At 39.0% G+C, this 19,702-nt stretch overlaps 2 protein-coding genes across 2 annotated transcripts in view; both read right to left on the minus strand.

Annotated features, from left to right (window-relative positions):
* Positions 1-3,908: 3,908 nt before the first annotated feature.
* On the minus strand, positions 3,909-6,218 carry LOC117476993 (ADP-ribosylation factor-like protein 4C). The gene is made up of 2 exons (XM_034123683.1): positions 5,284-6,218; positions 3,909-5,151 (listed from the first exon to the last, which is right to left on the minus strand). Exon 1 carries the CDS (start codon positions 5,890-5,892, stop codon positions 5,314-5,316), a length of 579 nt encoding a protein of 192 aa, XP_033979574.1. The 5' UTR covers positions 5,893-6,218; the 3' UTR covers positions 3,909-5,151; positions 5,284-5,313.
* Positions 6,219-13,068: 6,850 nt separating this feature from the next.
* LOC117476971 (SH3 domain-binding protein 4) overlaps positions 13,069-19,702 on the minus strand; it is a 56,772-nt gene continuing 50,138 nt past the window's right edge. Inside the window, exon 4 of the mRNA XM_034123657.1 lies at positions 13,069-13,155. Within this exon, the coding sequence (XP_033979548.1) occupies positions 13,069-13,155 (87 nt within the window). The remainder of the gene's footprint in view (positions 13,156-19,702) is intronic.

The raw sequence follows: 19,702 nt of genomic DNA on the forward strand, positions 1-19,702 counted from the left end.
GGCTGCAGCAAGCATGAGAGGTGCGATATATAAATAAAGTTTAATATTATGTTTATTATTATTATTTAAAAACAGATCTGCCACTGTACCGGCATCCATACTTAAATTTGATTTTGTCTTTCCCACTTCTCAACAAGACGTCAAAGGAAGGCACTGTTTCATTTATGCATTATTTTTTATATATATCTTTTTATATTTTATCTGACAAGGCTGTACAATTCTTTATTTGTAATGGTTTTATTACTTTAAATGTGTTTTCTTCTGATCTTTGTATATTATCTCAAAGGGAAATGTTTCACTGTGTTTAGCTGCACCACGTGTTGCAGATTGCAGCTTTAAGGGACAATAAACGATACCTTATCTTTTTACCAAGAAACAAGACATGCAAGGTCACTGCGTACTGTATATGTAAGATATCAGGGTGACTTCTGCAGGACAAATAATGTAGAGTGTTTGCTTTCTGTGATGATCCATCAGGTACGTGGTGAACTTTCCTCCGCACACTGAGTAAACACAGACTGAAGATAAATAATGACTAACTTCAGCTGGAAGCGGGCCGGAGGAGAGGCTCATTTAAAGACTCAAACGTCCTGAAGATAAAACCACACATTCATCCAGGATGAAAGCCCAGAGTCACATGACACGTCTCCTAGTCCGAGAGGGAAGATCTGCAGAAGGTTTTTATAATATCTTATAACATAACGTTGACCTGTCCCACAAATACAGCAGCCAGTTTATAAAGTTCAAACATTCAAAATATGGAATACGTCTAAACATTATATTAGATTGACTGTATTTGTGTGTGCGTGTGTGTGTGTGTGTGTGTGTGTGTGTGTGTGTGTGTGTGTGTGTGTGTGTGCGTGTGTGTGTGTGTGTGTGCGTGTGTGTGTGTGTGTGCGTGTGTGTGTGTGTGTGCGTGTGTGTGGTGCGTGTGCGTGTGCGTGTATGTGCGTGTGTGTGTGCGTGCGTGTATGTGTGTGTGTGTATGTGTGTGTGTGTGTGTGTGTGTGTGCGTGTGTGTGTGCGTGTGCGTGTATGTGTGTGTGCGTGTGTGTATGTGTGTGTGTGTGTGTGCATGCGTGTATGTGTGTGTGTGTGTGTGTGTGCGTGCGTGCGTGCGTGTGTGTGTGTGTGTGTGTGTGTGCGTGTGCGTGTATGTGTGTGTGTGTGTGTGTGTGTGTGTGTGTGTGCGTGCATGCGTGTATGTGAGTGTGGTGTGTGCGTGTATGTGTGTGTGTGTGTGTGTGTGTGTGTGTGTATGTGTGTGTGTGTGTGTGTGGTGTGTGTGTGTGTGTGTGTGTGTGTGTGTGTGTGTGTGTGTGTGTTGTGTGTGTGTGTGTGTGTGTGTGTGGGTGCAGACGGCTGCAGAAACGGAAGGGAAACCTGTTTCTAAAATGATGGGTTGGTTCTGCTACGCTGTTGCCATGGCGACGTGCAGTCCTCAAATGACAGGGCGCGTTTATATATACATGTTTCTGGGGAAACCTCTCCGAGCATCACATTCACGGCGTGCAGGCTTTCCTTTGTCATACAACTGTATTTTGTTTAGAAAACATTTATCCTTATCAGCAAAATCCAAAGGCTTCTTTAACCAGTTTTTCTTAAAGAGACCCTGGTGTTGCTTTTTGGGGTGCCCCCCCCCCCCCCCCCTCCTGTAGTGTCTTATTTAGGTGTTTGTGCATCTAAATGGTCTGCAAAGGCTAAAGTATGTCACAGTAGAAACACTAAATACACATTCAAACCTGAAAATAAGCATACAGTCATTTCTTTATAGGTTTCTTGTTTGTTTACTCGTTGCTGTTGTTCTGCTTTGCTCTGATTGTGTAAACGACTCATTGTAATGAGCTCTGGAGAAGAAATGAGGGTTGCCTTTGTTTCTATACTTTTATTCTCAGGACACAGGCTGGTGTCGGCAGATGATAAATCCTACAGGAAATAAGAAAACTCTAATAGACGGACTCATTATCATTTGTAGGACTTTCCTCTCCTCTTTGATTGGTTGTTGTCTAACCTCTTTAAGCCTGAACACAGAAATGAATCCATGAAGACATTCAGAACAGAAATATCCATTTATTCGAACTGATAGAAACGTACACGATGAAATGTCTGAGATAGCTTACGCTTGTTTGACGTGAAATCTAAATCTGAAGGAGTAGCGTGTATTTCTATCTTAACTGCAGTGGAGTATAAGTAACACGACATGGAAAGACTCTGGTAAATACCTCCAAATGTACTTTTACTTAAAGGGGACCTATCATGCAAAATGCACTTTGGTACGTCTTTTCTACATGAATATGTGTCCCCGGTGTTCCAGGGAACTCACCAAGTGTCAGAAAACACAACCCTCTCTATTTTCCTCCATACCCAAATCTCTAAAAAAGGGGCTGCAACGGATCTGATAAAAACTGATCCAGATTTGAACACTTCTATGTCGTCACAGAAGTGGCGCTACGGCTATTGGGCCAACTCTCCACCTATCAGGGGAATGTGGGGTTGGGCCACGGCCGGCCATTGCCGCTCGAAAGCGCTGGAGACGCTGTAGTACATATGCCAGGCCTGTAAGTGGCGCTGTAGTCTGCCACAAAAGCAGCGAAGAAGACTTCCCGCCCATAGTTACCATGGTTACTATTCTGTTTATTCTCCGCTGTGGCTTTCTTTCTCCCTCCCCGAGGCAAGCGCCCACCTCTCCGCCTCTTCCAAGGAACGAGGGGACCGTGCGGCAGAGTTTCAGTTTCAGTTTGTTTCGCCGGTCAAGATGTCCGTTAAAGTTTAAATCTTCCGGACAAAATGAGAAAAGTGCCGGTCAAAGGTCTTCTTTGTTATTTATTGAGCTTTAAAACAAATGAATAACGACTCTATATAATAAAACACGGAGGACGGAGATCTCTTTTTCTCCCCCTCTTCTGACAGCCCAGCAGCTGATCAGAGCACGTCTCCCCTCTCCTGCAGGGGGGCGTGGTCAGCAGAATCAGACCCGTAGACAGCAAACAGCACATAGAGCGAAATGAGGCATGGCTAAAATGCATGATCTGTTTGGTATTTTGAAAACAGAAACGTATAAATATACCTTATATAGGTATGGCCCTACAATATATCATTTAAATATAGCATGATAGGTCCACTTTAAGTAAATGTACTCAGTTCTCCTGGGAGAAGTAGTTGACTCTTTATGCATCTTTTGAAAGACACTTCAACTAATATAACACAGATTTAGTGAAAGCGATCCAAATGGAGAAGCACCGGGCTAACAGTCTGATACTCACACGAGGGTACAAATTAAAGCTGAATCCAGTATTTCATTCATTTGACAATCTATTATTCATTTAATTGACTTGTTTTAAAGAAAATCGACAAAGATGAGGTGAAAGTGGGTTCATTCGCTGGTTCAGCTTCTGTCATGCTTTCTGAAACATATCGGGACATTTTGAAGTGCATTTCCACCTCTTTCTGACATTTGATGTACCAAACCAGTAAATCACTTAATACAGAAAGTAATTAGCTTATGAATCATTAATAAAAAACACTGTTTGGTAACTTATGTGCAGAAAAAGGCCGTGAACTGAGTCCTGAAGCCTGAGCAGAAGCAGCTTTTAAAGCACACATGCTGTCCCTCACTCACAGGAAACAGGCCCTTTAATGTGGAAACAACTATAAAATGATCTAGAGGAGAGCTAGCTGCACTCGGGACATCAATCTAAGATGGTTGGGGTTGCTGCTGTGGTGAGGCAGTAAACTCTGCACCGCATTGCAGGTCCATAAAAGCAGCTCCACTCAATGTGCAGGACGTGTTAGATTTAACGTCTGCCGGAGGATTTAACCTCTGTGACCTCTCTCTAACCACACCTGGACGAAAGAATCCTGCAGGTTAAAGGTCAACTGACTCCGGGGGAGAAAAACAAGAACAGTTGTGGATTTTTACATCTTTTAATATTCAAAAAATACTTCAATTTTGGCTTCTTTAGTATACACAAAGCACCTGGATCTGCCCCTCTGTCTCTCCATACAGTGTCTGTGAGGTGTAGGAAATGAAAAGTGCAAAGTGGTCGACTCTGTCCTCCGTCCTCCTGCAGAGGAACGAGACTTCAACGCTCCCACAGGAATACAAACAGTCGGCGTGACTCACAGATTCTCCAGAAGAAATAACAGAGTGACTCGAAGCCACGTGCAAAACCAAATCAAAATGCCATGAAGGGAGCTTCTTCTTCTTCTGTGGTTTAAAGCATGAAAGCAGCAGGTAGACGGGCCAGCCGCTCCTCTCTCTCTACGGACGAGGGTTAGGGCAACGTGGGGAAGGATTTGGGGATGTTTGACATTTAAGACAGAATTCTGGGAAAGGTCAGAGTACCAAAAACAAAATCAAAACAAAACGTCTGAAATCTGTTAAAAAAATCACAAAACTTCGGGAAAAAAAGTCACAAATATATTTTTTTCTTTCTCGCAATTAGGACTTAAATCTCAGAAATCTGTTGTCTTTCATGGGAATTCTGCCTTTTTGGGGAATTCTGCCTTTTTGGGGGAATTCTGACTTAAATCTCAGAATTCCAAAAAAAGGTCAGAATTGAAACAAAGTCTGAAATATGTTAATAAAATTAGAAAACTTTGGGATAAATGTCAGAAATAAATATATATATTTGTTCTCACAATTAGGACTTCAATCTCAGAATTCTGTCTTTTTTGGGAATTGTACATTTTTTCTCAGAATTCGAACTTTTTTAAAGATTTCTTTCCTTTTTTTGAAATATTACCTTAATCTCAGAATTCTTAAAAAAACAAAAAAATGTATTTGAAATCTCAGAAATTCTGTCAATTCTTAATTCAATCCCAGAACTCGAGGATTAAAATCAGAACCCAACATTGTTTTTTCTTCACACATCCCAGACATTATTCCCCTCACGTGGCCCTGGTCCTCTCCCGTATTCCTCCACGCTGAACTGAACAAGTGTTTCTGTCTTTTTGGTTGTATTTGTATCTCCTGTGTGCAGAAACGTTCACAGCTTTAATCCAAAACGAATCACTGCAAAGTAAACCTGTGGCCAAACAGTCCGAGTATCAGCTGCTGCTTCTTCTTCTGCTTCAGAGACTTCCTTCAGGATCATCTCCTACAGTTTGTTGTGACTTTAAAAATCTGACTTTAATCTGCAGAAATCTGACTTCTTGGGAATAATCCAAAATGAATCACTGCAAAGTCAAGTGAATCCAGCGGCTGTTACTGCTTCTTCTGCTTCAGTCTTCCTCCAGCATCACACTGTTCTGAAATCTGACTTTAATCTGCAGAAATCGGACTTTTTGGACTGAACCCAGCCCCAGCAGCTGTTACCGCTTCTTCTTCTGCTTCAGAGACTTCCTCCTCTTCAGGATCATCTCATACAGAGTGTCCATGCCCTCGTGCAGCCCCTCTCCTATGATGGCGCATGCAGGTTGGACATGATAAGGTGTCGCGGGGCTCAGCTCCTTGAGGGCCAGATGCTTCTCGATCTCCTCCACCAACAAAGACTTGGGGAGATCCTGTTTGTTGGCGATAACCAGCAGAGGAGTTCCCTGGTTCTCAGAGAACTTTGTGACTTTGTGCAGTTCGGTTTTGGCCTCCTCCAGCCGGTCCACATCCACAGAATCCACCACGTAAATGATACCGTCCGTGCACCGACTGTAAGATTTCCAAAGTGGTCTCAGTTTCTCCTGACCTCCAACATCCCAGAAATGGCAGCTGATACCCTTCGCAGTGCCGTTACTCAGCTTGATTTTCTCCGTGTTGAAACCGATTGTGGGCACGGTGTTCACGAACTCGTTGAATTTGAGCCGGTAGAGCACGGTGGTTTTCCCCGCAGAGTCCAGCCCCAGCATGACGATGTGCAGCGACTGGAAGGCGGAGATATTGGAGAAGCTGTTGCCCATTTTTTGGCAGTTTTCAATATCTGCTGCCTTTTTTTGTTTTGTTTCTAAATCCACGGTCCCTGGAAATAAAAGGATTAATCCCCGGGACGCATTCGTTATTCCCCTCACGCGCTCTCATCCATTTCCACAGTCCTCCTCCCAATGTGTCGGTGATAATAAACCCTTCTGGATCAGAACACTCCCCCTTTTTTTTTTTACGCACGGATATATCCAGGAGGTCCCGGGAAATAAGTGCGTCCTTCTCCGGGGAAACTACCGGTAAAATCAGGTTCCTCCGGTGCCGAGTGTCGGTGTTTCTTCCCCGGTCCTCCTCTCTGTTGTGAGGCTGAGAGAAAACAGAGGACCGCAAAACAAGAGAAGCTCCACCCACCCAACACACACACACACACACACACACACACACACACACACACACACACACACACACACACACACACACACACACACACACACACACACACACACACACACGCACACACACGCACACACACACACGCACACACACGCACACACACACACACACACGTTTCCAGATTAAAATAATTTCAGTATTTTCTAAACTGTGTTGGTTTGGTTTTGTCTGGCGTGTTCAAATATTATAAAGAGGGGAAACAAGTGTGAAACTGTAAAAACACGGAGGCGTTAACCCTGTGTTGTGATCTGGTGAATCCTGGGCAACTCTGCCCTCTGGTGGTCGAAGTGGGTCACCACATGATACACACAATACATGCATTAACAAATAACTAATCATTGTTTACTTATTAAATAAAAAATAGTTTACCAAAGTTGTCATTCATAAACATCTGCTGAGATACATTTTAGAAATAATGTATTTTAAAATAAATTTGAATAATATAAATCCACTGCCGACAAAAAAATATAATAGTATTTAAAAAATAAAATATGTTTAATGCAAACAATGTTCAAGGTGAATTAAGTTAATTTCGTAAAATAAAACATAAACCAGGACCAGTGATGAATTTTAAAGATATAAAATGTTATTGTGAAAAATAACCATATCATAACATTTTAATAATAAAGTGTGTTAAATGAAATGTACTTGAGTAAAAGTAGAAGTACTCAGATCTTGTACTTGAGTAAAAGTAGAAGTACTCAGATCTTGAACTTGAGTAAAAGTAGAAGTACTCAGATCTTGTACTTGAGTAAAAGTAGAAGTACTCAGATCTTGTACTTGAGTAAAAGTAGAAGTACTCAGATCTTGTACTTGAGTAAAAGTAGAAGTACTCAGATCTTGAACTTGAGTAAAAGTAGAAGTACTCAGATCTTGTACTTGAGTAAAAGTAGAAGTACTCAGATCTTGAACTTGAGTAAAAGTAGAAGTACTCAGATCTTGTTCTTCAGTAAAAGTAGAAGTACTCAGATCTTGTACTTGAGTAAAAGTAGAAGTACTCAGACCTTGTACTTGAGTAAAAGTAGAAGTACTCAGACCTTGTACTTGAGTAAAAGTACAAGTACTCAGATCTTGAACTTGAGTAAAAGTAGAAGTACTCAGATCTTGTACTTGAGTAAAAGTAGAAGTACTCAGATCTTGTACTTGAGTAAAAGTAGAAGTACTCAGACCTTGTACTTGAGTAAAAGTACAAGTACTCAGATCTTGAACTTGAGTAAAAGTAGAAGTACTCAGATCTTGTACTTGAGTAAAAGTAGAAGTACTCAGACCTTGTACTTGAGTAAAAGTAGAAGTACTCAGATCTTGTACTTGAGTAAAAGTAGAAGTACTCAGATCTTGTACGTCAGTAAAAGTAGAAGTACTCAGGTCTTGTACTTGAGTAAAAGTAGAAGTACTCAGACCTTGTACTTGAGTAAAAGTAGAAGTACTCAGATCTTGTACTTGAGTAAAAGTAGAAGTACTCAGATCTTGTACTTGAGTAAAAGTAGAAGTACTCAGATCTTGTTCTTCAGTAAAAGTAGAAGTACTCAGATCTTGTACTTGAGTAAAAGTAGAAGTACTCAGATCTTGTACTTGAGTAAAAGTAGAAGTACTCAGACCTTGTACTTGAGTAAAAGTACAAGTACTCAGATCTTGAACTTGAGTAAAAGTAGAAGTACTCAGATCTTGTACTTGAGTAAAAGTAGAAGTACTCAGACCTTGTACTTGAGTAAAAGTAGAAGTACTCAGATCTTGTACTTGAGTAAAAGTAGAAGTACTCAGATCTTGTACGTCAGTAAAAGTAGAAGTACTCAGGTCTTGTACTTGAGTAAAAGTAGAAGTACTCAGACCTTGTACTTGAGTAAAAGTAGAAGTACTCAGATCTTGTACTTGAGTAAAAGTAGAAGTACTCAGATCTTGTACTTGAGTAAAAGTAGAAGTACTCAGATCTTGTTCTTCAGTAAAAGTAGAAGTACTCAGATCTTGTACTTGAGTAAAAGTAGAAGTACCAGAGTGTAGGAATACTCTGTTTCAGTAAAAGTCCTGCATTCAAAATGTTCCTCAAGTAAAAGTAGAAAAGTATTCTCATCAAAATATAGTTAAAGTAGCGACAGTAAAAGTAGTCATTGTGCAGATTGGTCCATTTCAGAATAATATATATGATATGTTTTATAATGATTGATCATGAAAGTGTTCTCAAAGCTGGTAAAGGTGCAGCTAGTTTGAATGACTTTGTATACTGCAGGGTAGCTTGTGGATTTACTCCAGGTGGAACTAAAGTCTGATTTAACACTTGGTTATATTTCACATCATTCATCCAGATCTGTGAAGTAACTAAAGGTATTAAATACATGTAGTGGAGGAAAAGTACAACATTTACCTCTGAACTGAGTAGAAGTACAAAGTAGCATAACATGGAAATACTCAAGTACAAGTACCTCAAAATGTTAGTTTAGTACAGTACTTGAGTAAATGTACTAAATTACTTCCACCCTTGTTTTTGAGATTCTTAATAAAGTAATCGTACTTTCCTCGGATGGCAATGGTTGGAACATTGACTTCCGGATAAACACACTCAGAATTACAATTTTTTATTTTAATTAAATATCCTCAAATAAATGTTGATAACTCATTCTCACTGTAATCAGGTTAAATGTAATGAAGCAGTAATATGTGGTGCTGCTTTCCTCCAGCAGATGGCGTGCTGTGTTTCTCTGTCACATCCAGCTGGAGGGTTCAGCAGTGTGCACAGAGCGGTGGTGTGACATGAATATAAGATACACACTGAATATGAGATAAAAAGTGATTCTAATCTTGACTTTCTGCAGATCTCCACTTCATATCCACCAGAGTGAAGTCAGAGCAGAGAGCAGAGACAGAGGTGTGTTCAGATCTGAGTACACACACACACACACACACACACACACACACACACACACACACACACACACACACACACACACACACACACACACACACACACACACACACACACACACACACACACACACACACAGTGGCTGTTGAAACAAACAGTGTGTGTACATGTGCTCACACGTCCTCAGTTTCTCCTTCATCATTATTCCAGAGAGGATACCTGCAGGAGCGCACCTCTCTCCACACACACACACACACACACACACACACACACACACACACACACACACACACACACACACACACACACACACACACACACACACACACACACACACACAGACACGCTTCCACTCCCTGCAGCCTGATGCCTTCCCTGAGCGTGTCATTAGAGGAGGCACTGCAGGATCAAGTCAAATATCTCCACTTACCCTCAAATCAAAACGCTGGAATATCATCAGATCTCTCTTTTCTGATACTGATGGATACTTTTTATATCCACAAGAGCACACACACACACACACACACACACACACACACACACACACACACACACACACACACACACACACACACACACACACACACACACACACACACACACACACACACACACACACACACACACACACACACACACACACATGGGAAAGGCACTGGCAGATACCATCCATCTAGATTAAATACTGCACTTTAAATAAAGTACTATGAATATAAATATTTATGTGAAGCTGAGGCTAAGTCAGAAATATTTTACATTTGGTCATTTCTGCATACTTTGTTTGGAGGCACTTTCAGATTGTTCATGAAGTCTATGATTATATTTTAGTTGAGTTAACATAGTGCTCATATATATTTGAGTTTTAGAAACTGATTTTATTTACAATATAGGCAGAACACATCTGAAGTGGAAACACTTTTACACTTTCTGACGTTTGTAAAATCACTAAAAAAAAAAGCTGTAGTTTGTTATATAGGTTTTTGTGCATGTCAATGGTCTACAGAGGCTAAACTCCTTAGCGTTTTGAACACTAAAGCATGGAAACATGTCACAGTAAAGCTCCCAAATATGAACCTAAAAAAGATCATTATAGGTCCCCTTTAAGATTGAAGATTTGACATTATGGATTATGTAAAAAGCTTTTTCAACCACATTGTTTAAAACCAAATCAGTGGTTTACAACCCTTTTGGCGCATTCTTACAAAAAGCTGAATTTAGTTGGAAGTCTATGAAATATAATTTCTTCCTCTAATCTTCTCACAAGGTTTCAAGTCAATAATGATCCATATCTCACCAAAAATGTCAGAAAACGTTGAACAAATATCACATAATATTATCTAATTTAGAGAGAATAAGCTAGTCATTTAAAGTTACTACTTTTTGCTGCTATGCACCTTTACTTATGTACGCTTTTTAATGCATACATTTTCCTTGTAATTACATATTTCTTTTCATTGCTGTATTGGAATTTCTTCCACTCTTTGTAGAGGACAGTGTGCAGCATGCTGACTCATGAATGAATCATGGAGGATGAAATGAATGTTGGTTTTATTCTAGAAACCAGGGTTCAGAGCAGAGCAGACTTTCTGAGATTCTAATCAAGACTTCAAAGTCTGATCGTCAGGCGGACACGGCAGCGCTGATATCACACCAGACATTTATTTGTTTTCTGAGTTATCTTTTGACAGAAAGGCCTTGGAAAATTGGTCTGCAGCAGCCGTGAGTGATGCAATGATGTCCTCGCCTGTGAAATCATGTTAAACGACCCGAGGGCTAAAGCCGTACTTCAATCAGGAAGTGGGAATTTATTCAAAACTCTTCAAGTGAAAAATATCAGGACACGTTTTATATAATCTGCAGAAACAGTTGACGAATGGGAGGCTCCACCTGTCTGTCAGAACAAACAAACTACAGACATGTTTACTTTCTTTTACCTCTTGAAACTCTACATGAAGTCTAATATAAGCGATTTAAAAATGTATGTAAATGTACTAATCCCAAACCTGCTCAATACTATATTTTTGGATTGAAACTGTTTGCATTTTCACCTAAAAATGTGCTAAGAAACACAGGAAGGACACCACAAATGTCACTTAAATGCTTTCAAAATATCCATAAAGTGGCTTTAGTGAAGTAGCATTATGCAACAATGATACCCTCTAAATAACAGCCCATTACCACAGACTGTACTTGACTGGCAACCACTCTTGTAAAGATTATTTGTTTCATTTTCTGTGTTTTCTTGAAAGAGAGAAAGCTTTACTTGTTGCTGAAGTAAAACGAATTGCTAACTGCTGCTAACAGTAGCTGCTGTTAGCTAGTTAGCCTGGTTGTTAGTTGTTAGTTTGGAGAACTGGGTTTAACCGTATCTCTTCTGTTGCCTTTGCCTAATTCATTGGTTTTGTGAGGAGAGAAAGCTTAACTTGTTGCTAAAGTAATGCTAACCGCTAACACTAAGCACTGCTAATAGAAGCAGCTGTTAGCTCATTTAGCCACGATGCAAGGACTTTTAGCTCGTAGCATTACAGTAAGTTCTATGTTTTGTTAGATGTTCTGACCTGATGAAGAGAAAACTTAACTTATTGCTAAAGTAACGCTAACTGCTAAGACTAACCACTGCTAACTGTAGCTGCTCTTAGCTAGTTATCTCAGTTAGCCGTGTTTGGATTGTAGCTCGTGGCAATACGTTCTATGTGTTGTTGCACTTGGCTAATGTTTTGTTTGATTTTCTGACCTGATGAAAAGAAAGCTTAACTTATTGCTAAAGTAACGCTAACCACTAACCGCTGCTTACAGTAGCTGCTTTTAGCTATTTAGCCATTAGCTTAGTTAGCCATCTACACACTAGCACTTTTAGCTTGGAGAACTGGGTGCTATATGTTGATGTTGCACTTGACTTAAAGGTGGGGTAGGTAATTCACTTCAGAAACACTTGTTGTTATATTCCATGGATGCTCTTAACATCCCGATAGCAATGAATACATGAAGTGCTTTGACAATAAATATATACACACATTTCATCTGTGGAAGTCGTGGCGCTGTAAAAAGCACGACCAATCATCTGAGCCGGCCTGGCTAAAATAACTGGATGGCCTACCTGCCTGTCAGCCTTCCATCTGTGCACAAACTGATCTCGTGCCCTCATTGGTCATGTGCGCGTCCATGTGTGTTGGAGGAGGGGCTCTGTGAGGAAGTCTGAAGGAAGGGGCAGCTCCCTCGCTGATATGTTTCTCTCCCTCTCAAACAAAGGTTGCTATGGAGATGTGCATGCTGTGCTCGGCAGGTTTCCATCACACCAGCGCTATATTTATTTGTTTTACTCGCAGTGTTTTGTTGGCGCAGCTTGAATTAATAACACCCGTTTTGTTTGTGGCTGTTGATCGTTTACTGACTCCTGAAAGGGATCCTAATGAAGAGGAGGAGGAGGAGGAGGAGGAGGAGGAGGTTAGATGGTCTTTTCCTCACACAAAGGATCCACATTCAAAGGCTTTATTATATCCATAGTGTCGTTTTGGAAATCTGAGGCTCCATCAACAATGACATACTTAACACTAAAGTTGCAGCAAAAAGACAAATATGACACTAATATCATATTTAATATTCATATTTTTACTTAGTTTTCTTCATATTTTCCTGTCATCCTGGGAATTGTTGACCTGGACATTTGGATTAAAGTCAGGGGATGTGAGTTAAGAAATAATGAGTTAATAGATATGGTACAGTAGATGTGGTGTGCTGGGGAGGAGACACCAACACAAGGGACACTGACTGACTGAACAAGCTCGGGAGGAAGGCTAGCTCTGTAGTTGGAGTACAACGGGACAATCTGGAGGAGGTGGCAGAGGGGAGGACGAGGAGGAAGCTCGACAGCATCCTAGAGAACCCCTCCCACCCACTCAACACAGAGCTAGAGGAATTCAGCCACAGACTCATCTCTCCACGACACAGCACCAAGCGCCTCGGACACTCCGGTAGTGTGCCGGTAGCCATCAGGCTGCACAACAAGGGGTCAAGAATGTGAGACAATTACACACTGTTTCCACAACCCATGTTAATATATCTAATATGTATGACCCTATATGTATGTCCTTTTTCATTTTAATTCATTTCGTACTTCATAGTTTATGACCAAATATGTATATATGCTCATTTTTATTTGTATTCTTATTTTTTATTCATTTCTTATTTCATAGTTTTTTATTATTATTATTTTTATCTTGATTTTATTTCTGATTTTATGAATCTGTGTGAATCCGTCCTGCTTTTCACCCTGTTGCTGTTAAACTACTGAATTTCCTCACGGGGATTAATAAAGGTCCATCTTATCTTATCTTATCTTATCTTATCTTATCTTATCTTATCTTATCTTAAATACAACTAATTCGTGTTAAGGGCGCATTATTATGTTTTTTGTGTTCGATAGGTTTTAGTGCATGTAAATGGTCTGCAAAGGTTAAAATCCCCTGTATGATGCATCATTTATTTAAAGGGGACCTATCATGCAAAATGCACTTTTTGATGTCTTTTATACATAAACCTGTGTCCCCGGTGCGTCAGGGAACTCACGCAGCGTCAGAAAATAAACCCCTCTCTCTTTTCCCCGGTACCCAAATCTTTAATTAAAAAAAACGGGGCTACAACGAGCGGATACAGATTTGCTGCCGATATGACGTAATATCGGATGGTGGACCCACAGAAATGTTGCTATCAGAAACAATGCCTGACGTGATTTGGACGTAATCTCGTCTTTGTTTACATTAGCAAGCCTCGCTAACACTCAGAGCTAACCTGTACTGGAGAGCACATGTGTTTAAAAAGCAGGAAATAACAATTGGAACTCATTTTTTTAGGAAATGCCTCAAGACCCACCTGTTCCACACCGCATTTTACTGACTGTCCTTTACTTTATTTATTTATTTTTAAACCTTTTATGCTCTTAACCTTTTATTTGTATTTATTTTTATATTGCCATATTTTATCCAATATGCTCCTTTAGATAACTTTTTACATATTGTTCCTTATAGCTTTGTGAAGATGACGTTGTCTTTAAAGTGTGCTATATAAATCAAATGTATTATTATTATTACCTTGTGATAAACCTGCAAGAGAAAAAGCATTTGAGCTCCATACTGTTTCAGAAATAATCCTTGATGTGGTTTAGAACAGGATGGTGTTTTATCACAGCAGAATTTAACTTTATCTCCGGTAGAATTCTGATCAGGCATTAGCTCCGCCTCCTCTTTTTTTTTTTTTCAAGCTAAGGACCCAGAATCAGCGTTTCTCTAAACAGGGCTGGGATAGAGGGATTTCTAAAATGCATATCTGTTTGTATTTTGAGCAAAACACATCATAGACATGTTTTTATATATTTGTATATCTCTGAGACCCAGAATATATGCCTCAAATAGCATGATAGGAGACCTTTAAGATGATTTGGTCAGATTTGCTTGAATGCAAGAAGTAATGGTTATTCATCTTGTCTTTTTTCCCATTTACCCAAACCAGTTTTGTGCAACCAGTTGTTGAGCTGAATGAAGTAAATGTGGCATTGTCCTTCTTTAAGTGAATACATAGATGAAAGTAAACCTATAATATGAACATGTAATATGTGTGAGTGTTTATATGATCATTCTTATAGCTTTGTGTCATGTTTAGGGTTTTTAACTTTCTGTTTTTTAATAGATATGGTATTCGTAATATGAAGCGTTATTAACCTGCAAAAAGAAGGTACAATTCAACTTGTTATTATTCCTTCACGCTGGTTTCTTCTCAGAGCTGAAACATGTAAATGCTTCCTTTGTGTTGAAGAGCACTTTAAAAGAGACTCAGAGGAAAGCATCCGCAGATGAATGGTCCGATGAAGAGAGGCTTAGATATTTTTAGATAAAAGCATAATGAGACTTTCATATTTTTTGAGGTTTGGTGATTTGTGATCTGAGGGAGCCGAGCTGCTGCTCACCCTGAAGGAAAATTCTTTCAAATGTGACCCTAAAAAACACTCAAATTATACACACACTTCTAAATTATAATGTTACAACACAGTCTCACGGCATTTCGTGTTATAGTCACGAAATTAATCTATTGATTCGTGAACACAATTTCCCCATTTTTTTCGTGTCACACAGAACGATTTTAAAAGCAATGTAAATAATAACGAATTAGAAGGAAAAACAGATTTAAAAAAAATACAGATGTCAGTATTCTGAGGCTCTGAGCCATTTCTTTTCCTCGCGGACGGCAAAAAAACTCCGACATTATACAACTTAAAATAAAAGGGTTAGGGTTAGGCTTAGGGTAAGATATTGAGTAAGAACATGTTTTTATGAACCACACAGCTTCTGGTCTTCCAAGACCCGACCGGACAAAAAGACGTGTTGCAGGCACGAAACATACTAGAAATACATTGCTTTTAAAATCGTTCTGTGTGACACGAAAAAAAGGAGAAAATTGTGTTGGTGAACACGAATCAATAGATTACATTAATTTCGTGATTATAAAGGCCCAGACACACCAAACTGACACCGAAGAACACGTCCTGACGGAACACGACTGTTGTGTCGCCTCACGTCTCCTGCGTCTTGACCAACAGTCGCACTGGAACACACGGCAAAGACTTCAGCCCACGTGGCCAAGTAGCACGTACGCACTGTGCATGCGTGAGTGGCAATAACTCTCCTTACCAGCAGGCGGCGGTAGTGTGTATTCGTCATTCAAAAGAGGCAACAACCTGAAGACTGCGTGATAACCGAGAGAAGAAGAACAGACTGCGTGATATAAACAAACAACAAATAGCGTGTGCGTTGGTCTTCGGTTTCTTCATTCCAGATCGCTATGATGAAAAATAAACTCTTGCGTCCAGCTGAGATGAAAATGAAAAAGAATAGCCGTCTGTGTGTGCCTTCTTAATAGTTTGTTTGGGTCACTCACTTCCGTTTCGCTTCTCATGCACTGATTCGCTAGCTGAACAGCCAATCAGAGTGATTTATTTGACCGACTGCCTTTGGCCGGTTTGTTGTTTGTCCTTTCTTTAATAACATTATTTATTATTGTTAATATTTATTTATTGATTTATTGATTTCTTTTTGATCATATTTCTTATTTATTTATTTTTATATGTATTTATTGTTTATTTCTGTCTTTATTTTCACATGTATTTATTTATATATTTATGTTTAATTTTTTGTGACGAAAGTAAACTTAGTACCATGTTGAAATATTTGTTTAAGTTTCTTTGATTAATTCATTTATCAAGTTTATATTTTTTAATGTATTTTTCTATTTATTATTTATTCATTTATATTTATGTATGTATGTGCTTGGAATAAATGAAACTTAGCTATAAGTTGAAATGCTGAACGTAGAGTATTCAAACCCCCACTCACGTTGTGAAAAATACAATTATACAAAACAGATTATTATATTATTATTATTAATGTACAAACTATACGCTCAGCACAAAAGGAGTCGAGCGGCTGCAAATACAGAAAAGCAAACAAAAATGTGACCCTAAAAATCCCCTTAAGATTGAAATCAGTTCCTAAATAAAGTAAGCAGTGTTTGATTTCTAAATAATATGTTCAGGCTGAGACTGGGGGGTAAGATCAGGTCTTCTGCCGGATGGAGACAGATGGAGAAATGCTTCTTCTGATAGAAAGCTGATTTTTCCTGAGCTCCAGTGAAACCTCTTATCTCTGCAAACCTCCTTCAGAGCCAGAGTGTTTCGAGAGGCTGAGGTTTCCTAGGAGACAAAAAGAGGACGTCACCCGCAGGAGGCTGTCAGTGAGAGGAGGACGAAGAAGAGGAAGAAGAGGAGGAGGAGGAGGAGGAGGAGGAGGAGGAGGAGGGAGAATAAGGCTTTCATCAGGGGTGTTGCCGGGTAGAAAGTGAAATATTCTGTCCATCATTCTGAACATACAGAGCTCAATCCTGGATCAAATGAACGCTGAAGGCTCTTTGAGCACGTTTTCTCTCAGTGAGTGTGATGATACGCAGAGAGGGCAAAAGTACACACATCCTTTACTCAAGTAGAAGTACAGATACTTGTGTTTACAAATGTAACAAGTAGAAAGTACAGGTATTTGTGTTCAAAATGTAAGAAGTAGAAAGTACAGGTATTTGTGTTCAACATGTAAGAAGTAGAAAGTACAGGTATTTGTGTTCAACATGTAAGAAGTAGAAAGTACAGGTATTTGAGTTCAACATGTAAGAAGTAGAAAGTACAGGTATTTGAGTTCAAAATGTAAGAAGTAGAAAGTACAGGTATTTGTGTTCAACATGTAAGAAGTAGAAAGTACAGGTATTTGGGTTCAACATGTAAGAAGTAGAAAGTACAGGTATTTGTGTTCAAAATGTAAGAAGTAGAAAGTACAGGTATTTGTGTTCAACATGTAAGAAGTAGAAAGTACAGGTATTTGAGTTCAACATGTAAGAAGTAGAAAGTACAGGTATTTGTGTTCAAAATGTAAGAAGTAGAAAGTACAGGTATTTGAGTTCAACATGTAAGAAGTATAAAGTACAGGTATTTGTGTTCAACATGTAAGAAGTAGAAAGTACAGGTATTTGTGTTCAACATGTAAGAAGTAGAAAGTACAGGTATTTGTGTTCAACATGTAAGAAGTAGAAAGTACAGGTATTTGTGTTCAACATGTAAGAAGTAGAAAGTACAGGTATTTGAGTTCAACATGTAAGAAGTAGAAAGTACAGGTATTTGTGTTCAACATGTAAGAAGTAGAAAGTACAGGTATTTGTGTTCAAAATGTAAGAAGTAGAAAGTACAGGTATTTGTGTTCAACATGTAAGAAGTAGAAAGTACAGGTATTTGTGTTCAACATGTAAGAAGTAGAAAGTACAGGTATTTGTGTTCAAAATGTAAGAAGTAGAAAGTACAGGTATTTGAGTTCAAAATGTAAGAAGTAGAAAGTACAGGTATTTGTGTTCAAAATGTAAGAAGTAGAAAGTACAGGTATTTGTGTTCAAAATGTAAGAAGTAGAAAGTACAGGTATTTGTGTTCAAAATGTAAGAAGTAGAAAGTACAGGTATTTGGGTTCAACATGTAAGAAGTAGAAAGTACAGGTATTTGTGTTCAAAATGTAAGAAGTAGAAAGTACAGGTATTTGTGTTCAACATGTAAGAAGTAGAAAGTACAGGTATTTGTGTTCAACATGTAAGAAGTAGAAAGTACAGGTATTTGTGTTCAACATGTAAGAAGTAGAAAGTACAGGTATTTGTGTTCAAAATGTAAGAAGTAGAAAGTACAGGTATTTGGGTTCAAAATGTAAGAAGTAGAAAGTACAGGTATTTGTGTTCAACATGTAAGAAGTAGAAAGTACAGGTATTTGTGTTCAAAATGTAAGAAGTAGAAAGTACAGGTATTTGAGTTCAACATGTAAGAAGTATAAAGTACAGGTATTTGTGTTCAACATGTAAGAAGTAGAAAGTACAGGTATTTGGGTTCAACATGTAAGAAGTAGAAAGTACAGGTATTTGTGTTCAACATGTAAGAAGTCAAAGTAAAAAGTGGTCAGAAAAATAAGTAGTGGAGTAAAGTACTGATACCAGAAACATGTACTTAAGTACAGTAACGAAGTATTTGTACTCCACTACTTCCCACCTCTGATGTTATGTTAAATGTTTCTCATGTCTTGATGTCTGTCTGTGTGGATGTTACACATGGAGCTGCTGTGATGCAAGTCACATTTCAGACTTGATCTGACCGTTAAAGTATTATCGTATGGTATCGTATCTCTGGAAGAGCTTTGATCCATGTTCACCTGCACACAATATATTTTCCACAAGTCAAATGTCTCAGTGGGAAACTTTAAAGAAATGCTGCTACTGCCTGTTAACTTCACACATCAATCCAGCTCGACACACATCATGAAAGCAGTGTTGGGGTTAAGAAAACAACATGTACTTGAATGATGTTGTACACCTTAGCATGTTAGAATATTAGTTGTCCAATACTACTGCTATTTATTTAATTTGTACTTCATTATTTACCCCTTTTGTTTGTTTGTTTGTTCACCATGTAAAGTGGCCTTGGGTCCCTTGAAAGGCGCTATACAAATGTAATCTATTATTATTATGAATACATCATTCCTAAGCTCGGCACTTGGCATTATTATAAGGTGAGATAAAGATAAGATCAGCTTTAAGGTGACGTAGCAGCTCAAAGCCTCTCTATATGCACACAATAGCTCTGAATACATGTACAACTACACTACAGCTAACATTCATGTAAGCACACACACACATATATCTAAACCAAACCCTTCACCTGATCAATCAAAAGGATTTAGGAACAATTTACTAACAGAAAGTACATAGTTCAAAGACAGCTATAAAATCACAGGAGCACGTTGAGTTTGTTCACACACACACACACACACACCCACACACACACACACACACACACACACACACACACACACACACACACACACACACACACACACACACACACACACACACACTGCTGAGCACACAGAGAGGGTCGGTCTCATTGCCAGGTTTCGATCGTGCTCACCTTTCTCATCAGAGA

The sequence above is a fragment of the Trematomus bernacchii genome, unplaced genomic scaffold, assembly GCF_902827165.1.
Source record: "Trematomus bernacchii unplaced genomic scaffold, fTreBer1.1, whole genome shotgun sequence".
NCBI lineage: Eukaryota > Metazoa > Chordata > Actinopteri > Perciformes > Nototheniidae > Trematomus > Trematomus bernacchii.